Here is a 22150-nt window from a genome sequence, read left to right as displayed (position 1 = left end):
TTAGGAAGGGAAGGGAGAAGGGATCACATATTGCAGAGGCACTCCATGCCTCTGCAATATGTGATGGAAATCTGGTCATTGTTCTTCCAGGTGCAGCAGCGAGATGTCCTTGCCCCTTTGTCCCAGCTGCACTGTTTGTGTCTGTCGAGTCAGGTCTGGGTGTTGGGCGGCAAGAGCATCCTACTGATTGGTGCTTTCAGTGAAGGTGGTATCTTGTATCTGCCGTATCACCAAGGTGTTCTGGTAAGATTTCTGTAGCAATATCATTAGATTCAGAAAAGGAAGGCTGGTGATGCAATCTGGAAAACTGTGCAGACATCGAGGCTACCAAATCTGACTGCAAGAGTTGCTTGTTTTCACCGAGTCATCAATTCAGAGGAAGGTTAGGGATTTTTTCTTAGCATGGCCTTCAAAATGGTGTCATACTCAGTTTGTTGCTATTGTGGGATGGAGAACATCCCAGAGAATAAGTTAGCCAAGGAAGTAATAAGCATCTTGAGAGGCAGAAAACATCATGAGCACTGATTTTGTCTTTTATAATTATTTTTATATGGGAAACTTGTATTTTATTTCATCCAAATTAATAATATACACATATAAAGTAATGAAATATAAATAACAGTTCTAAACAAATATCACATGAATTTGAAAAGTTCATCGCTTTGACTATTGATTTTTGTTTTGAAACATTTAGGTTCAGTGAGAAGGGAAATACAGCCTAGATGTAATTAAATTCCTGACGAATAGCTGGTAGTGGTTTTCCATGGCTACATGTTCAGGGGCCGTGACTTCTTGTGGTGTGTTGGGACGCCATCTACATGTTTAGGGGCCGTGACTTCTTGTGGTGTGTTGAGGCGCCATCTACATGTTCAGGGGCCGTGACTTCTTGTGGAGTGTTGGGACGCCATCTACATGCTCAGAGGCTCAGGGGCCGTGACTTCTTGTGGTGTGTTGAGGCGCCATATACATGTTCAGGGGCCGTGACTTCTTGTGGTATGTTGGGACACCATCTACATGTTCAAATTCATGACGTAGCTAAGAAGAGGGCAAATACAAGGGTTCATTTAGAGAAAATTGCTCTATCCTACTGAACCTCGTGTCATAACAGATTCACTTTGTCCCTCAAAATATGACAATAGCTCTTTTTTGATGAGGTCCAATAATATATCAGCCACATTCCATTCTTATTAATGTAAACAATGAGCCACTCAAAACTGTCCTAGTTTATAGATGGAGTGCTTAAATTTCCATGAATACATAGCTCAATAAAAATACATAACCTCAGATTTAACCCAAATAATGGTAAACAAAATGGAAAACATAACGCACTTGAAGGCAGAGGCCCAGTAGATAATATTGAAGAGGACAAAGACGATGGGTATAAGAATCCGGCTAAACTTGAGCATGGCCAAATTTGCTAGTCCTGGCACCCTTGGGAAGCCACCTCCAGGCACCTGTGGGAAGCCGCCTCCAGACACCTTTGGGAAGCTGGATCCCATAGACAGATCTCTTGATTTCCGTTCATCATTTTGGTTTCGTTTTGGTTTCTTCTCCAGCACCTGTACCAAGAGTTAATGACATAACGAAGATCATTTGGTTTAGTAAAAGTCTTCACGTGAAGGGGGCTGTTTCTCAAACTTTTAAGTTCTATTGGCTTTGGAAAGCGTTTTGTTTATTCCACGGTGTAAACAAAAATTGAGTTGTTATAAAAATTTAAAAGCAATTTGTTCTCGTAAATCTACAAAGAAAATGATAGCAAGTTCGATAAAATTAGCAGAAAATTTCTAGTTGCTAATGTTTGACCATGGTAGGACGAGAAAGGGGATTGAATCCTCAATTATTGGTTCCAGGACCTAGCCCAAGGCCCTTAGTGGTTCCGGGACCTAGCCCAAGGCCCTTAGTGGTTCCAGGACCTAGCCCAAGGCCCTTAGTGGTTCCAGGACCTAGCCCAAGGCCCTTAGTGGTTCCGGGACCTAGCCCAAGGCCCTTAGTGGTTCCAGGACCTAGCCCAAGGCCCTTAGTGGTTCCAGGACCTAGCCCAAGGCCCTTATTGGTTCCAGGACCTAGCCCAAGGCCCTTAGTGATTCCAGGACCTAGCCCAAGGCCCTTAGTAGTTCCAGGACCTAGCCCAAGGCCCTTAGTGGTTCCAGGACCTAGCCCAAGGCCCTTAGTAGTTCCAGGACCTAGCCCAAGGCCCTTAGTAGTTCCAGGACCTAGCCCAAGGCCCTTAGTGGTTCCAGGACCTAGCCCAAGGCCCTGATATAATAATCCCGTCCGACCTGTCACACACTCACCTGAATCAAGGTCGAGCTCTTAGGTGAGAAACAGGAGAAGATGTCCTTGTCAGCGAAGAAATCTATGAGCGTCTGGAGGATCACCACCACGAAGATGATGACGATGGCGAAGAAGAGCCACACGTCCACCAACTTGAAGTAAGACGTCTTGGGCAGGGAGTTGGACATCTGTGATAGGAGCGCATGACCTGTTATCCTATACCACTATCAGCTCGCCTGACCCCCGTAGAAAAACGTTATTTAATGTTAAGTTACAATCATGTTAGGTACAGGATGGAGTTGGAGATATCAGTATGCCAGAACCTTAATATGGTCGATTGACTTGATTTTATGCATATCTACATGTTTAGAGAACGTTTTCCACATGCGAGTCAGTCTAGGAATGAATGAGAGCTCTTGAAGTGAGGCTGTTGAAGGCTGAGCGACTTGTGTCGTGGTTGCCGCCTTGTTGTCTTACCTAAGTTGAGTGATTTAAAAAGGTGTGTGTCTTTTTTTTTTTTTTTAGCAGTCACGGCTGATAACTTTGTCACAGTGATCAAGGTGTGGAGACTGGTGTTCTAGATCAGAGACCTGCATCTAGGTAGTGAAATCGTCTACCAGTAGGCCAGCCTGTTCCTGACTGCAAGTTTTGCTATTTTTCATTCAAATCAGGAGATATCTCACTTTTGAACTTCTTTCATGCGACTGAAAGCTCGTTTGTGAATGTTTTTGTAAGCAAAAATTATGTTCTTGTTGTTTTAGATTCAGCTACTTAGAACAAAAAGTTCCAACGTAGCACGGGCTATAGTGAGCCCGTAGTGGACTTACCTGGCACAGGAGCGGGGCTGTATATGTTCTTGTTGTTGTTGTTGTTATAGATTCAGCTACTCAGAACAAGTTCCAAGTAGCACGGGCTATGGTGAGCCCATAATCATATGTTCTTGTTGTGAGCATGTCTTTTTATATCTTCGCCAGACCTTGCTTTTAACTATGGCTGGTCAGAAGGCTTGGTCACACTTTGCCAGTGAGAAATGTAATTGTGTTGGAGATCCAGTATGTGATTGGTGAAGGTGTTTGCTTGGCTGTTCACACCACCCCTGGAGGGCAGGCAGTTCCCCCTTGTCTCATAGCCTGGTTGTGCGAGTTGATTTTTAACTTGATTTGTTGGAAAAGCCAGTGAAGCAAAGACAGCCCGGGGCTCTGATGACCCAACATGAACATGTCTATGTTCCATTCCTTCCCTCCACCCCGACCCCCGCTCTCAATGACTTTCCTGCATGAACATAAGAGAAGTGGAGTAGTTTACCTGTGTGAACAAGGAAGCCAGGACGAGCAGAGCTGTAAGAGCCACAGTGATGCGAGAGTTGAAGTCGTCCGGATTGAAGAAGAAGGAGGCGTAGGCGATGACGATGAGGAGGGCTGTGGGGATGTAGAGGGTCAGCAGGTAGAAGTTATAGCGCCTGAAGAACCTCACCTCAACCTTCACACTCGAGAACTGGACCTCCTGCGTCCTCTGTATCGTTACTCGACCTGCCACAAAGCAACTCAGGCTGTGAACTGGGTGGAAAACTCGGCATATAAACAGTTTACACCTAAATTTAAAACTGGTATACAACAGTATAAACCGAGTGTTCAGTTAAGAATGGAAACAGTGTATAGGAACACATTTCCTGAGTGAGGTACCAACCTATTGTGTACTCAATAAGGTTCTTTGGGCCAGAGTAGTTGGCAGAGGAGGGCTTGAGGACCATGTAGGAGGAGGCTGCTGACACCAGAGTGAACTGTAGCGAGCACACCTGTGGAGACACCAGGATTACACACACACATACAAGCGCTCTGGGGTCGTAGTCCTAAGGGCCCGGGTTCGATCCCCGGTGGAAGCGGAAACAAATGGGCATAGTTTCTTTCACCGTGATGCCCCTGCTCATCTAGTAGTAAATATGTACCTGGGAGTTAGATAACTGCTACGAGTTGCTTCCTAGGGATGTGTGTGAGTCTTAGTGAGAAATATATGTAGTAGATATAATAGAAGAAAATACATTGGTTAGAAAGGCGGAGTCGAAGAGCTAATAGCTTGATCTGCAGATACAAATAGTAAATACACACATATTATATATATATATATATATATATATATATATATATATATATATATATATATATATATATATATATATGTCGTACCTAGTAGCCAGAACGCACTTCTCGGCCTACTATTCAAGGCCCGATTTGCCTAATAAGCCAAGTTTTCCTGAATTAATATATTTTCTCTAATTTTTTTCTTATGAAATGATAAAGCTACCCATTTCATTATGTATGAGGTCAATTTTTTTTTATTGGAGTTAAAATTAACGTAGATATATGACCGAACCTAACCAACCCTACCTAACCTAACCTAACCTATCTTTATAGGTTAGGTTGGGTTAGGTAGCCGGAAAAGTTAGGTTAGGTTAGGTTAGGTAGGTTAGATAGTCGAAAAACAATTAATTCATGAAAACTTAGCTTATTAGGCAAATCGGGCCTTGCATAGTAGGCTGAGAAGTGAGTTCTGGCTACTAGGTACGACATATATATATATATATATATATATATATATATATATATATATATATATGTCGTACCTAGTAGCCAGAACTCACTTCTCAGCCTACTATTCAAGGCCCGATTTGCCTAATAAGCCAAGTTTTCCTGAATTAATATATTTACTATAATTTTTTTCTTATGAAATGATAAAGCAGCCCTTTTCTCTATGTATGAGGTCAATTTTTTTTTATTGGAGTTAAAATTAACGTAGATATATGACCGAACCTAACCAACCCTACCTAACCTAACCTAACCTATATTTATAGGTAAGGTTAGGTTAGGTAGCCAAAAAAAGCTAGGTTAGGTTAGGTTAGGTAGGTTAGGTAGACGAAAAAACATTAATTCATGAAAACTTGGCTTATTAGGCAAATCGGGCCTTGAATAGTAGGCTGAGAAGTGCGTTCTGGCTATTAGGTACGACATATATATATATATATATATATATATATATATATATATATATATATGTCGTACCTAGTAGCCAGAACGCACTTTTTGGCTTACTATGCAAGGCCCGATTTGCCTAATAAGCCAAGTTTTCCTGAATTAATATATTTTCTCTAATTTTTTTCTTATGAAATGATAAAGCTACCCATTTCATTATGTATGAGGTCAATTTTTTTTTATTGCAGTTAAAATTAACGTAGATATGTGACCAAACCTAACCAACCCTACCTAACCTAACCTAACCTATCTTTATAGGTTAGGTTAGGTTAGGTAGCCGAAAAAGTTAGGTTAGGTTAGGTTAGGTAGGTTAGGTAGACGAAAAACAATTAATTCATGAAAACTTGGCTTATTAGGCAAATCGGGCCTTGCATATTAGGCTGAGAAGTGCGTTCTGGCTACTAGGTACGACATATATATATATATATATATATATATATATATATATATATATATATATATATATATATATATATATATATATATATATATATATATATATATATATATATATATATATATATATATATATATGAGTATCAAAGGAGGAGATACAAAGCCTAAAAGAGAATCCTACACACCACCAGTTACGAACCATCCCTCAGGAAGCCGGGAATGTATCTGTGGAAGGGATATCTACAGTACAACCCTCATCTGCAGATATAATTAGAAGGAACCCTGAAGCTATGGTTGCAGTAATAGAAGTTGCCATGAAAGTAGCCACTTCTCGGGAAACAGCAAGATGTACTAGCCGGATCATAGAGAGGAAAAGAGCAGTAATCGTAACAGGTATTAAGGAACAAGTATGGCCTAGTCACGGGGACTGGAGAGATAAGGATAAAGCCACAGTTAAGGTGATCTTGAAAGGGATACAGATGGAGAGAGCGAAGCAAAATATAGAAAATGTTTTCAGGGTTGGCCAGTGTAACACAGACAGAGACCGACTGATAAAGGTGGTATTTACGAACGAGTGCACAAAAGAGGACCTTTTAACAATGAAGAACAGGCTATTAAATGTACCGAAGTTCAAAACGGTATTCCTGCAAAGATATATGACAAGGGAGGAGAGAATAGGGGCAGGAGCGCAATGTGAGAGAAAAGAATCAGGGAACCACAGCCCTAAACCCTACAATCCCAGAAGGGGAGTGTGGGACCCCTCCACAAGCATTTCAGCAGCCCTGGTGAGTGGAGCATCACCCCCACCTTCCACCCAACAGAAATCCTACCTGCCCCATCCCCTCCCAGCCCCCCCACTAAGTGCCCACCTTGCCCCCCATCCCCACACTCCCCAAGACCTCCCTTCTTCCCCAGCCCCCCAAGCCCTCCATTCTCCCTCCCCCACTCTCCCAAGCCATCCCTCCTCCCAAACCCTATCCGTTGTTATCCGGATACTGGTTACCGGACCGGGGTCTCGCCTTCATTATCCGGATACGTTTGACCGGTGCGTCAACCCTATGTGTGAGCGGGACCTCACCTGAGCGTCGAAGGGGAACATGATGAGGTCGAAGTCACAGCTGTACTGAGCGGTGTAGGACTGACTCATCTCCATGCTGTTCTCCAGGCCAGAGAAGATGTTGGCTGTAACACACACACATGTCAGAGTTATGGTGACCAATGTTTAATGTTTCAATGTTCAATGAACATGTGAAATGATGGGGGGCCTGTGTTCTTTCTAACATATCACTATAGGGGAGTAAATGTTCATTATAACATGTGGAAACTATGGGGTGTCAGGTGTTCATTGGGGTATAATGTTCATTATATCATTATGGGGGCCAATGTTTAAAACATCATTATGGGGTCAATGTTCATTATATCACTATGGGGGGTCATATATTCATTATATCACTATGGGGAGGATCAGGTGTTCATTATAACATGCGTCACAATTGGGTGATCAAATGTTCATTATAACATGCCAGATGTATTCATTACAACAAGAGGTATCACAATGTAGTGACTTCTTGATCGCTATAACTAATGCATAATACAGCCAAGTGGTATCACAAGGCATCACAATGGTCATTATATATCACACACCATTATATATCACACCTGTTCATTATAACAGGCGTGATTTATAGCCAGGTATGAAAAGTAAACAGATTTTTGAAACTAACATTATTATTATTACAGCGAGTCCCTCCTAGAGGCAGAACAGCTGCCTGCTGGCTGTGACACAGACAGCTGCCTGGTGCCTGCGACACAGACAGCTGCCTGGTGGCTGTGACACAGACAACTTTGTGCCAACATACACAATGGAATCAACCAATCAACCAGGAATAACTCCCAGGATGGCTTTAACTACAGGTTCTACATCATTGAGATGCAGATGGTGCCTCGTGCATTAATGCAACTCATTGATAACATCAGAGATGTTAGGTTGGGCGAGAAAGAGCGGGTGATCTGCATATTCCCTGGCTACCAGAAGGCCACTGACGCCGTCTCACAGGAGACAAGTAAACATACTGGAGAAACAGGGTAGGGATGACAGAGACATCACCCCCTAAACGAGAGAAAAATCTTAGTAGCGAGAAAAACACCAGTGGAGTCACGGCAGTGGTGTGGGGTCAGCTAGGCAGTGATGTGGTGGAGGCAGACTACATATACAGTTTCAAATGTAGATATGATAGAGCCCAATAGGCTCAGGAATCTGTACACCAGTTGATTGACGGTTGAGAGGCGGGACCAAAGAGCCAAAGTTCAACCCTCGTAAGCCCAACTAGGTGAGTACAGCAGTTAGAGCTTGCACCTATTAAATTGCTGTGATGTTTAAAGGATTTGCCAGAAGAAATCGGCTTCTTTTCTATGTTCACAGACAACGCAAATGCGGTGAGGAAGATAGGAAGACGACGGCAAGAAATTGACCAGACTTCAAAAGTAGTTTGACAAGTGGTTGCTTAAATTCAATTCCACGAAGTGCAAGGTAATAACGTTCATGGATACAGCCAGCCCCAATATACCATCTGAGATGAAGGCATCTCTAGGATTTTGCCACAGAAACAGCCTGCTTGTACACCCCACACTAACCTCCTGCTATATACATAAACTTGGTATCATCAACGTCATTTGCAAAGTTGGAAAGTGAAAGGAATGCTTTAAGGACCTGAACAAAGAGCCATTAAAAATGTCGTAGTATACACATGTACATATAACAAATAACTGAGGACAGTACCAATATGGAACTCTTCGCCTGACCAATTTAATGACAAAATCTAAAAAACTAGTCCAGGACAAGAGGCACTAAATACAAGGATAGACAAAATAAACTGAACTTCGTGTCGCTCAAGAACCAACAAAATTGACAGAGACAGATTGTTTGACACAGTAGATAAAGCAATGAGAGCCCATAACCTGAACACCCGAACGAGCAGGAAAGATTTTTGACAGAACGTTCTCTGTGAGTGATAGGACTCACTCTCGTGTGTGTACTGAGGCGGGGAAGGCCTGGATGGCTTCTGGCGGACACACTCAACACGGGATCCCCGCTCCAGGTTGGTGAAGACGTTGCCGTGGGCGTTGCTGAAGGATACTGTCGGAGTCCAGATCTTCTCCACGGCGTCCTTGGAGAGCAAGTTGAGGGTGTGCTCGTCGTGCAGGTTGTGGTAGGTGAGGCGCACGTCCTGCCATCGCAGGTGCAGAGACATGGTCGTTGTGAAGGTAAGATCTTCCGTGGCAATTGAGAGGAAGGAAATTATGTCGATGAAGAAGTATATGTCTAGGGGCTGACCTTCTTTTGTGGGAGGTGGTGGAATAGTGTTGCGGTATGTATCGGGAAGAGATACGGCCGAGCACGAAGCCTCATCACTCTGGTCAGGGCAGTTGATGCGCAGGTCGCAGCGTTGAGTGAGATTGATGCAGGTGCCGTCAGAACAGGTAAACTCTCCCCCACCACACACCGAGAGGGTGAGGTTTACTTCTTCACCCACCTGCAGGTCGCACACCTTGCCTCCCATCACCCACGTCTTGGTCCCCAACGGGTACAAGTCTTTCCCCTCCGGCTTCCAGCGCGCCACCGCCCCAGGAATCTGCAATACCCATGCTCAATAATAAATATACATATACCTGTACATGTATAAAATTGTAAACTCTATGACCCCCCTCCAGGATTCGAACATGAGCCGCCAAAGAACCATACCCCTAGCAGCTCAGTACTATAGCTACTCAGCCAACGATTTCTATAAGTGATGGATGGTCCTGGAACCCACATGCTTCCACACACGCTGGATACTCAGTGTGATCTTAGCATGTTCTAGGATTTAATGGAAATGTCAGTGTCCAATACACGCCAAGTGATGGTGGGTGACGGATGGTCATGGGACTCATGTGGAAGCATGTAGGTTTCATGACTGTCCATCACTGACAGGCAAATGCTGGCTGAGTGGTTATAATACTGAGCGACCAGGGTAAGGTTCCCCGGTGGCCCAATAGAGACGTCTGGGCATGTTTCTTTCCATCTGATGCCTCTTTTGTCCTAGCAGTAAATAGATACTCAGAATAAATTAATAAAAGCTGATTTTATCAAACTTGTCAGTAATTTTATAAAATGAAGCTGGATATACTGACCTTGAGAGACTTGATAATCCAGGTCGAGTTTTCAAGGTCCCAGAAGATGTCAGAGTCGAAATATCCTTCCAGGGAGGTACGACTTCCTTGTCTGCTGCCTATGACGTACTCCTGGTTAAAAGGCGAAGCGGTGCACAGGGCGGGGCCCTTCAGGTAGAGCATGGACGGGTGTGTGAACTCACAGGCCACACAGAACTGGTAGGAGTCAACACAGGCTATGTCGGACCACTGACCAGCGAAAGGTGCCGCCAGCATAACAAGACAGTTCTCCACGAGTCCACCGTTGGGCTTTCCTCCCCTCCAGGGCCCTTGCCAGGGCACGGACAGGTTTGTGCCCAAGTACTGCCATGTGCCCTCAATCACTTGGTCGGAGGCACCCATCCACAGGTAGGAGGAGCCTAAGCCACTGGAGCAATAATTGCCGTCGTCCTGGGACGTGCGATAGAGCCAGGAGTTCTCATCCTCCGACACAGGCACCGCTACTCTCCCGCCCACCACCTGCAACACACGACACTTGTGCTACCTTTACCAACATACAAATAAAATACATTGCAAAAGGCTAAATGGCTTCTTCGAGGCAGATCCTATTTAATCCAAAAAACGTCCACACAGACATTTGTGCAACTAATGCTTGAAACTGTCCAGAGAGTTTGCTTCTTTGATGTTACTTCGTATCTTGTGATACATATCTGTAACCATATTTGGTATTGTATTCATAATATATATTAAGTTGTTATTTTATATATTAATTACACTTCCCGTACTCCAGGCGTCTCTCAGTAAATGTTCAGTAGTAATCGGAAGGCAGGTTTCTCATCTCCACAATCAGCTTACATATATTTCCCAGCTTACTTAACAACATAAGAAAGTATTATTGCAGTAGGCTACTGGCCCATGCCAGGCAGGAACACTACAGAAGGCCTACGTGATCCATGCCAGCCGGAAACACCCTGGTGAGGAGGACTCAAGTTCGTGAAGTGGTCTCACCTTAGGGAAATGAACTCACCCTGAAGCGGACTAACACTGGTGAGGTAGACTCACCTTACAGAAGTGCTTGGAGTCGTCGAGGGTGAACCTGTCAGCGAAGAAGTTGATGCGTCCAGTGGTCTGGTGACACACCTGGTGCATCTCCTTCACCTGCCACTGCGCCTCCCCAGAGATGTTCCACACCGTCCTCGACCAGCCCAGGGCGTCGCCCTCCTCCTCGCTCTCACACCCTGCCAGCTGTTTCCAAGTGCAAGGGTTATTGCGCATGTTTTGAAGTCACTTGCTTATGTCTCTACTAGCTAATACAGTGTTAGGGACGGATCCAGCTCTTATTTCACTTATTTTCTAGTAGTCTAAAAACTGTGCCGGGACGTCACACCTCGTTCACACTATATTTACCTGAATTTACCTGAGGGTCATTAACACTAGTGACCTCAATGAGGACAGGAAGCCGGCGACTTGTCAAAGGTCTCTCCACCTTTATATATAAAATACAACATTGTATCTTTTATTTTCGTTAAATTAGGTTAGGATACGCTGGGCTGGGTTAGGTTAGGATACGCTGGGCTGGGTTAGGTTAGGGTAAACTAGCTTAGGCTCGTTTATAGAGCAGCGATGACGTAGATGGCTGCATACCTGGAGCTCGAGCTCCAGCAATTTATACTATACTCGAGCTACTCCTCCAGTTACTATTAAGTTTTAGTCTAAGTGTTTTTCCTCCACACTGTGCCCGAAACGCTATGATTGATTGATGAAGATTAAGCCACCCAAAAGGTGGCACGGGCATGAATAGCCCGTAAGTGGTGGCTCTTTTGAGCCATTACCAGTATCAAGAGCTGATACTGGAGATCTGTGGAGGTACGACTAGCTGCACCCTGCGTGACGGGAGATGCCTCCCGTGGAAACGCTATGTGTAATAGTGGCTTTAGGTATTGCATGTACTAGCTCTATCTATAAATCCAACAGTATGTTTGTAACTTTGCATCTATGTATGTACTTTTCCTAAATAAAATTATTATTATTATTATTATTATTATTATTATTATTATTATTATTATTATTATTATTATTATTATTATTATTATTATACGTTTCTCAGGTCGAGCTCGTCCTCGCAGCAAATCCATTACCATGAGAAACTATACCCCCTTGAAACCACCCGGACAGTTATCTAGATATTTGTGATGATCTGAAAGCATATTATGGTTCCAGTAATAGTCTACATGTAAACTGGTAAGTGAACCTTTGTCGTAAGTCTAGATTATTCTAAAGTTATAACGTTATTATATCATGAAGCATTGGTTTAAAATATAAAAAGTGTCTGCTGACAACATTTTCTTTGAAGAATTGTTTTTCTGTAAACGGAATTCTCGGGCAAACAAAAATAGTTTTCGAATTCCATATTTAACATTATCATCAATAATACAGTATTAACATAACCAAACGTAATGAAACTTAACCAAACCTTAACCTTAAGTAACCTTAACCTAACCTAACCATAGACAGAGAGTAGATAATCAGAAGTCAGTCTCGGAACGAGCCCAACTCATTGGAAGTTCGAGACAGAAGCCAGCTATGATGAGCCCTTGTTTCTGAATGGGAAATTAGGGCGTCCCTGGTTTATGACTTAGTCCTGTAAGCAAACGAGAAGCGACGGTTTATCAGCCCATCCTCTCGAGCGTTCCCAATGTCACTGAACTGATGTACTAAATTATCTAACCAAACCATGAATCCACGCATAGAAAACGGGACATCACGTCAATTTTGCGAGCCGCTATGAAATTTAGAGCATTACTTTTTGTCCTTAAGGAGATTTTACGTCAAAAAGCACCGCACATCTCCTGTGCCAGATAAGTACGACGACGGGCTCACCATAGCCTTTGCTGCTTGGATCTTTTTGTTCAGAGTAGCTGAATGTACAACAACAGCAACGTCAAAATGCAGTTTATTATTCGAGAGGACGGGCTGCGATTATAACCAGGGGTCAGAGAGCATAACGCCTGAGAGTAAACGAGTGTCCTATCGTGGGAGCCGTCGCTGATGAGGACCAAGCTTCGACTGTATTTAGGAGCAAGGGAGCAGCACTTACGTGTCCACTCGCGACATCTGTTCCTCGTACCCCGATCATGGCGGATTAGTCTGTAGTCACGGTGGATGTGTCTAGTACTGTGAACCACAGGTACAGTACCTTCCTGATGGTGGACGTGTCTAGTACTGTGAACCACAGGTACAGTACCTTTATGATGGTGGATGTGTAGAGTACTGTGAACCACAGGTACAGTACCTTCCTGATGGTGGATGCGTTAAGTACTGTGAACCACACGTTGAGTGCTGTGATTTCCCCGCTGAAGGTCTGGTCACGGTCGAATCCACCACCCAATTTGTCCTGCTCCTGACCTGTACACACACACACACACGTCATGATAAAAGTAGGTCCAGCAGTCATCAACCACTTACGAAATGTGTACATCATTCCTCAATTATTGCGGCTTTGTTTACATTTATTAAACAGTTTACGAGCTTGCAAACTTCACAACCCGAGGTTATTATTGTTATAAACAACTTCGTACCGCTTCGGAGTTCATAAATTAATAAATGTAAACAAGGCTGCCATGCTTGAAGAAATGTGTATAAGTTTCATAAGTGGTTGAGAAATACAAAAATAGCTATTAATTACACACACACACACACACCTCCCATCAACTACAGTCGGAACTGAAGGTGAAAAACAGTATTAGATAATCCATATACGTGTAAGTCTTCATCTTATGATAAAACTATTGCAACAGCCTAACAAAAGCTGAAGCTAAAACAAACTTTAGGCCTAACAAAACGTAAACTAAAACAATCTCTCTAGGCCTAACAAAACGTCCTATTTACAAGGCAGGTCCTATTTACACCTAATTGTTTTCATTACTTTCATCTGTTCTATTTTTAAATCAAGGTACTTGCATCAAAGAGGCCCTCAAGCAGTCTATTCAACTCTTCTATAACTGTCGTCGAACCTGTTTCCCTATATGTTTTGGGCAGAAAAAAAAATAATTTTACGAAACAATTGGATGACATTGTACCTTTGCAATAGGTGTGCAGCAGGTTTCATGTAGTCACTCACCTAGAACATAAACCCCGCCGCCTAGTAGGGGTCCAGACGCGATGGGCAGGTGGCCCTGGCCCTCCAGCTGACCGTTCATGTAGATGTGCCACTCTGCTGTCTGAAGGAGGTACGTGAAGCAGAAGTGGCTCCAGTGACGGAAGGGCGTCGACAGGTTGGTCTCCGCCCACTGGCTGTGAACCGCTACCATGTACGATGTCATCCGGTGGTCTGCAGAGAAAGAGAGGTTAGGCGTTATCAAGAGAAAGCTGATATATAATATATATCAGCTTTATATATATTTTTAATTTATTTGTAGATTTCAGTAGGAATATTAATGGACAACTATTCACCTTAGAGACAAATTGTCTAATAGAGGTGATGTGACCTGATTCCAGGTAGTGCCAGGATTAAACAACCATTTTCGAAACCTGTACATCTTTCCGCAATCATGGCGGCTTTGTTTACACTTATTAAGCAGTTTATGAGCTCCGCAGCGCTACGAGGTTGTCTATAACAATAACAACGTTGGGTCCGGGATGACCTTACAACGTTTCCAAGCTCTTTTACTACGTATAAACAAAGTTGCTATGATTGAAGAAAGATGCACAAGTAGACACTCTAGTGCTTAATGAATCCTGGCTCCTTCAACTCGGCTGTGTTTATCATAATTAGGTTTAGATATTATCTTTCTGTGACTATTGTCAGTACTTCCGAGTGTGTCAAATAGACATGAAAAAGACTCAAGTATTTCCTATTTGATTTTCTTTGCATTTAAATTAGTTTTACCGGAAACCTCAGTCACTGAACCCACTGACAGCACACTACATGAAGCACCTTTGGCCTATAACGCCATTACCTGGTTGATACCTGGTTGATGGGGTTCTGGGAGTTCGTCTACTCCCCAAGCCCGGCCCGAGGCCAGGCTCGACTTGTGAGAGTTTGGTCCACCAGGCTGTTGCTTGGAGCGGCCCGCAGGCCCACATACCCACCACAGCCCGGTTGGTCCGGCACTCCTTGGAGGAATAAATCTAGTTTCCTCTTGAAAATGTCCACGGTTGTTCCGGCAATATTTCTTATGCTTGCTGGGAGGACGTTGAACAACCGCGGACCTCTGATGTTTATACAGTGTTCTCTGATTGTGCCTATGGCACCTCTGCTCTTCATTGGTTCTATTCTATTCTACATTTTCTTCCAATGTAGAATATTAATCATTGCCGCAATCTTCTAGGAAAAATTCAATGGCCTAAAGAGGATGGAAGAGGGAATAGGGAACTTGGACTACCATGATGCCCTGTACCTTCTCACAAAGTGAGAAGGTACAAGGCGCATCATGGTGGCTGTGCGCAGTGGCTGTGCGCAACCTCTTTTCGCAGCCCACTACTAAGTCAATATGACGAGTTTCTGAAGTCTATTCAGGAAGGCACTCAATCTAGACGTAGATGACAGTCAGTGGAGCCAAGCAACACTTCCAATCAGACTTGAGGAAATAGGAATACGCAAGACAACAGACTTAGCATTACCAGCATTTTATCTTCACAAAGAGGAGCCTCGCAACGGCCCGCTACCCGGCACAAAGAGAACCCCACCTATACAGACCCAATGACATTCGGAAGTATCCAGACGGGGTCACCATACTTCCCAGGAAGGATGGCAAGCTAGTAGTGTTGGACTACACATGCGCATCCACATTGGCCAGTACCTACCTTCAATACACTGCAATCGAAGGAGGTGGTGCTGTTTCTTTCGGAGAAACGCATAAATCCATCAAATACAAAGGTCTGGCACATTGCTTCAGCTTTGTTCCGATTGGCTCTGTAACCCTTGGTCCGTGGAGAAGGGTTGGGAAGAAGGTGAAGGGTTGGAAAGGTGTTGAAGGATATGGAAAATAGTGAAGAAAGGGGTGAAGGGTAGGGAAGGTGGTGAAGGGGGTACAGAAGGTGAAGGGTAGTGAAGATGTTGCAGGGTCTGGAAAGTGATGAAAGATATCGATGTTGATGAGAGATAGACAAAGAGGAGAAAAGTAGGAAAGGTGGTGAAGGAGAGGGAAGGAAGTGATGATTATGGTTGTAGATGGGGAACCCGGCAGTGCCTAGGTTGTAAAAAATGATTGCAGTGATGAAGAGAGCGTCAAGTGAGCATGTGGCCCCCGTCGCCCGAGAAACCCGTGTACCCCCTCTAGTTCGTATTATACACATTATTCCCACACATAAGCTTTTATGTACTGACCAATTCTTATTTCGTTGTCCTTATCGTCAGCAACTGCATAGGATATCAGCGTAGACTCAGCCCTGAACCGGTTGAGTCTGATCCAGTAGCAGATGCTGAATGTGTTGAGGGTGGGGAAGGGCGTCACCAACCAGGCAAAGCTGTGTTCCGAAGGGGTGCCTGATTTCTGTAGGTACAGCACCCGCATCTGCCCCGGGCCCACGGGGGGTGGCTTCGTTTCAGGACCTACGGGGTGAGGGTTGGTTCCAGAGACCACAGGGGGTGGCTTGGTTCCAGAGACCACAGGGGGTGGCTTCGTTTCAGGACCTACGGGGTGAGGGTTGGTTCCAGAGACCACAGGGGGTGGCTTGGTTCCAGAGACCACAGGGGGTGGCTTGGTTCCAGAGACCACAGGGGGTGGCTTGGTTCCAGACACCACAGGGGGTGGCTTGGTTCCAGAGACCACAGGGGGTGGCTTGGTTCCAGAGACCACAGGGGGTGGCTTGGTTCCAGACACCACAGGGGGTGGCTTGGTTCCAGAGACCACAGGGGGTGGCTTGGTTCCAGACACCACAGGGGGTGACTTGGTTCCAGAGACCACAGGGGGTGGCTTGGTCTCAGAGCCAGCATCCGTTGTCCCTGATGAAGTAAAGGAATAGACTAAAATAAAGGTTTAAATATTTTAGTCTAACATTACAGTGCATTAGGTTAAGTTTAGAATAAATAAGGACAAAGTTCATGTGCATTAGGCTACGTTTAGAAATGAAGTGCGTCAGGCCACGATTAAAGTTGAAATGCATTAAGCTACAGTTAAAGTTATGGTGCTACATAGCCTCCCCGGCTCGGTGCCTTCTTTTGAAATTAATTACTCACACTTAAAGTTGAAGTGCGTTAGGCTAATGTGAAGAGCATTAGGCTACGGTTAAAGTAAATGAAGCAAAACATTTTGTCTTAAACATAAGGTTATGTAAATCAGTTTACACTAAGGAAGACAGACGACTCTTTAACGAGGTCACCCATCTAACTAAACAGTGCCAGGAAGAAAATATTTGTAGGGCAGTGGAATCGAACCATTGTCATGCATCACCCCAGACGTACATAGCGCTTATCAGGGGTGACCAGGGACGCAGGTTCGATTCTATCGACCTGCTCTATTGTCTCAGATGCGACCTTATTGTGATGTAAGAGTGTAGTGTTAGGAAGCTGTAATGCATGATTTCTGATTCGTCATTTTATCTAGGAGATTCATGCAAATATCCATACCATACAAAACATGGAGTCTAAATATTTATCGATGGGTTGCAGTAGATAATTTTATGTTTTGCCACATATGTAAATTTCTAATAAATTTTGTCCGTATAATTCCCGAAAATGAAAGATGGCGCCTACTTACAAATTCTCTGGACAGGCATTGTGGCACTTTCGGGGGAAATAATCAAGGTTGTGGCGTGGCAAAACTTGAGTAGTAGACCACTGTAGTGTTCCCCCATCCTTTCCAAACCCTTTGGACATCAAATCCAAAAAACTCTGAGCATGGACATATCAGAACTAGTTTCCCGGGAGGGGGTAGTGAGCTGTATTACATCGCAGCAAATCTCTGTTCGGTTGTAATAGACCTGGTTATGACGGAGTCCGAATGTTGCAGTCTATTGTGTAAGAAGATCATTTTGAATTGTCGGAATAGTTATCGGAATACCAAATCTTGATTTACTTGATTCTGATTGTTGCTAGATACTATTGATTGTACAGAGTAATTCTCCACTAGTTAATGTGATACGCTTGTCTGGGACAAGTACAGTCAGCGCCACATGTCAACAGAAACAATCCAGGTGTTGCAGAATATGTTTGAATACCAATCCGAGTCCTGCAATTCAACAAGTCCTTAGATCTAGGTGCTTCCAGTGACACTCCCCAACAACCAAGGCACACTTCACGTCTCCTAAACCCACAGATATTGGCCATCAAATTGCAAGCGGACGGAGGACGACAGCCCCGCTCCTTTGCCAGGTAAGTCTACTACGGGCTCACCATAGGCCGTGCTACTTGGAACTTTTCGTTCCTACTAGCTGAATTTTAAAATAACAACAAACATGCAAGCGGACGTCAAGTTGACGAAACTCAGTTCAGCTAACTGACATCATGTTAATACCTAAAGCCAAAAACATTTTTCGACTACGACATACCTGAGTTTACCTGAGGGCCACCATATCTTTAGTGGCCTCTACAAGGACAGCAACTCGTCGGTTTGTCAAAGTTCCCTTTATTCCTGAGGATTTTTTTTCTATCTGGATAGAAAAATAATGGCGAACTTAAAAATTCAAAATCCCCAGGTATGGGCAAAATCCAATGCAAGCCTACCAGAATTATGTTGAGATACCAGAGCTATGCTAGCCTACTAGAGCTGCCAATGTTATGCTAAACCACTATATACATTCAGGTAACTCCCATATACAACCAGGTCACCCCCATATACATCCAGGTCACTCCCATATACAACCAGGTCACTCCCATATACAGCCAGATCACCCTCATATACAGCCAGGTCAACCCCATATACAGCCCGGTCACCCCCATACACACCCAGGTCACCCCTACATAAAAAGGAAAAGGGACGCAAGACTCACCAGTAACCACTGTATCCTGAGCGAGGACAGACGAGGCAGCGACCATCAGCAGCAGCAGCAGCAGTAAGAGAGGACACATCCTTCCTCAATGGCGCTCGAAACTTCCGTGACCACCTGCCCTGCTGACGGCCGAGGGGGCGACTAGCCCCATCTACGCACACTCAACGACACTGTAAACCATTAGATTGATTAGATGGTTGTCTATACCATCTTTACCTAACGTAATAAGAGTATTCTTTTGTTAGACCGGCATCCATACATGAATTGCTGTGCCTTTTCATGATTTTGTTTGTTTAGGCTTTATTAAATCACGTATGCTACTTTTTCAGTAAACTTTTCTACTGATATTATCTATAATCTATATTTATCACTATTCTTCAGTGATGTTTTTTGCCTTCGTGTGATTATGTTATACATAAATAGTATACATATTATCCTCTAACGACATAGTACTGACATAACTTGTCATTATGTGATAAGTTGCTCGATCAGAGCCCGCGTGATAATATTGTATAAGTTCAGAAACCTCTCCCGTTTTACCAATCCAGATACGAAGATAGGAACATTGCAGTAGGCCTACTGGTTGGTTCAGTCATATCTCCTGTCGTTCAATTATTTATTCCTGTAGAATCTGGGGCCACGCTCGCTTCGCTGGACAATGATTACCATGTAGCAAATAACTCTCCAAGACTTTTCTCGATAAATTCATTTCACATGATTTACTTTTTCCTCAACACAAAGAGATCATCCTTGGACATAGCTGCATTACTGATGTTGTCTAGCTCAGCAAAGAAAGGACTTCCCATTCACGTTCGTATTTTAAGATCATCTGAGAAGAAGGAACCTTAAAATAAAAAATATAATTATGTGGTGTCTATATATATAGACCCGTGTCAATAGATCAGAAACTCACAAGCCGTCAATGTTACTCTCGATTCCAGACAGAAGCACTTCCTCTAGTCACTATATAAAGTTCATTTGCTAGTCCACCTTCAATCTCCTCGTCCTAAGAAGCAACTTGGCCAAAGAAGACGGTTGTTTTTCAGCAGTATCCATGATAGTGACTACTGGGCCTTGAATATGAAGACTTGCATTCACATGACTTAAAATATCAGTCCAGGAAGCCTAGCCACGGATGACCTCTTCCATGTCAATATATTCTGAAAGCGTACTTCTATTTTCTCTTTAGAACTGGCCAAATGTCTCCTGCTTTGTTCATTCATTTATAAGAAGATTCTTTTTTTTTAATCATAAATTGCAAGAGCATTTTAAATAGTAATATTATTGAATCTGTTTTAATACAGATTTACTAAAACAAGTAAAGTGAATATTAGTAATGGATTGTACTTTCTTGATTCGTCTGAATAAAAAGTCTTAGAGAATGACTGTGCAACTCTACTCAATGGAAATTTTGATAATAGACGCAACATGAACTTGATCTTAGAAAATCTATTTTTTTTCACTTCACCTCATATATCAGCCGTCAACCGTCTACCACGCTGTTTGCATAAAACATCTAATTTTTTTTTCGGCACCTCTGTTTTTTTATTAGCTTGAAACCGTGTTCTCTTGTTCATGATGTTACTGGTTTCATGAATTCCTCCTTGTCAATTTGGTCAATTCCTGTTAGAATTTTGAATGTGGTGATCATATCACCTCTTTTTCTTCTATTTTCTAGTTTTGGCACGTTTAATGTCTGTAGTTTCTGCTCGTAACTCTTGTTTTTCAATTCCAGAAACCATTTTGTAGCATGCTGTTGCACCTCTTCCAGTTTCTTAATCTGCTTCTTGCGATTTGGGGACCATACAACTGCTACATATTCCAGTTTTGGTCTCACAAAAGTCATGAACAGTTTCTTTAGTGTGTGTGTGTATTTCACTTAGTTGTGCTTGCTGAGGTTGACCCTCCCCACACACACCCAGGAAGCAGCCCGTAACAGCTGTCTAACTCCCAGGTACCTATTTACTGCTAGGTAACAGCAGTAAATGGGACCGATGGATGCCTACTACTACTACTACTACAAGTATAGTAATTAAGGTCACTTAACATGTATCCCTGCACATGCACACCATAGCCTGCAACTCGCAGAAATAGTATTCTTTCAGAGTGAAAGAAACTCTGCCCATCTGGTTCCGCCGACTCCGGGAATCGACCCAGGTCCACAGGACTACAGATCCAGCGTACTGTCCACTCAGCCACCAGAGCCCTCCACTCAGCCACCAGCGCCCTAACACAGTATTAGGGCGTTAGAGCGCCCTAACACTAACACACACACACAGAGTGTGTGTGTGTGTACAAACTGAAATTCACAAAAACGTCAATATATCATCTTGCAAGTGGTGGCGAGAGTTCGGAACCAGTGTATATGTACACACGCCATCCTTAGTGACAATTGGGGCTAGTCGGCGTGGCGTGTGAAGGAGACAGCACACCGGGATATAGCATTGCCCCCCCCCCTTCTTAAAGATACAGAGCATGTAACCATTGAGGCAACGCACCGATCATTGGGGCAACAGAGCTATGATCAATGGTTTGTATTGTCACGGCTGTTTCTGGTAACTCAATGAGTATACATTTTTCAGCGCATCTTGCGTAGTATAAGGAATGTGTTCGCGTGGAAGCTTGCGCAACGGACTCCCCTTGTGTGGTGGCGGAGCCTAGCGTGTCTCCCAACTGCTATTTGTAAATTGATTAGTACGTGTGTGTGTGTGTTAGTGCATTAATTCCTTGTTAGTCACATCTTTTTATATCCAGGAACGACGCAGTTTTTCTGTTGATATTTACTGCCTTCTATCCTGTGGGGACAGACAGACTTGCCAAGCCCTACTCTTCCCTTGACCGTGTCCAGTGAACAGACAGACCTGTCAAGACTCTCCCTGAGCCTGTCCAGTGTGGACAGACAACATATGACAGTTTACCATACGCTACAGACGTTTTATTATTTGTGTTCGTCAAACGCTGTTTAAATTTATATATATATACATTCAGGTCTTTCTCATTCTCTGATTCTGAAAGATGATATTTTTTTATATCTATCCTTTTGATATCCTTTTTTTTACTGGCAGAAATACAATCTTTTTATTGGCGGATTTGGATTTTTTTTATTGGCAGAATTATAATATTTTTGTTGGCGGATTTGGATTTTTATCTTTTTTAGCAGTTTAGGATTTTTTTGGGGGGCAGATTTCGAATTTTTATGTTGGTGGATTTGGATTAATTTTTTTGGGTGGATTTGAAATTTTTTTGTTAGCGGATTTCGATTTTTTATGTTGGCGGAATTGGATTTTTTTAGTTGGCGGATTTCGATTTTTTTTGTTAGCGGATTTGGAATTTATTTGAAGGATTTTGAATTTTTTGTTGGTGGATTTGGATTT

At 43.3% G+C, this 22150-nt stretch overlaps 1 protein-coding gene across 1 annotated transcript; it reads right to left on the bottom strand.

Annotated features, from left to right (window-relative positions):
* Positions 1-520: 520 nt before the first annotated feature.
* LOC123775072 (uncharacterized) lies at positions 521-19024 on the bottom strand. Its single transcript, XM_045769900.2, has 13 exons — positions 18777-19024; positions 16174-16791; positions 13966-14175; positions 13138-13250; positions 10908-11090; positions 9867-10364; positions 8719-9328; positions 6775-6878; positions 3961-4069; positions 3580-3803; positions 2295-2462; positions 1330-1559; positions 521-1035 (listed from the first exon to the last, which is right to left on the bottom strand). The coding sequence occupies exons 1-13, from the start codon at positions 18853-18855 to the stop codon at positions 1011-1013; spliced, it is 3171 nt and encodes a 1056-aa protein (XP_045625856.2). The 5' UTR covers positions 18856-19024; the 3' UTR covers positions 521-1010.
* Positions 19025-22150: the final 3126 nt, after the last annotated feature.

The sequence above is a fragment of the Procambarus clarkii genome, chromosome 92, assembly GCF_040958095.1.
Source record: "Procambarus clarkii isolate CNS0578487 chromosome 92, FALCON_Pclarkii_2.0, whole genome shotgun sequence".
NCBI lineage: Eukaryota > Metazoa > Arthropoda > Malacostraca > Decapoda > Cambaridae > Procambarus > Procambarus clarkii.
The sequence above is the reverse complement of the archived record's forward strand: the minus strand, read 5'-3'. Positions and strand labels throughout refer to the sequence as shown.

Excerpts from the sequence above, each read along its gene's own strand:
- LOC123775072 (XM_045769900.2), bottom strand. The coding sequence starts at position 18,855 with ATGTGTCCTCTCTTACTGCTGCTGCTGCTGCTGATGGTCGCTGCCTCG. Across the intron at positions 10,365-10,907 it reads ACTCCAAGCACTTCTGTAAG|GTGGTGGGCGGGAGAGTAGC; the intron begins GTGAGTCTACCT and ends CGTGTGTTGCAG. Across the intron at positions 6,879-8,718 it reads GCCTCAGTACACACACGAGA|CCAACATCTTCTCTGGCCTG; the intron begins GTGAGTCCTATC and ends TGTGTGTTACAG.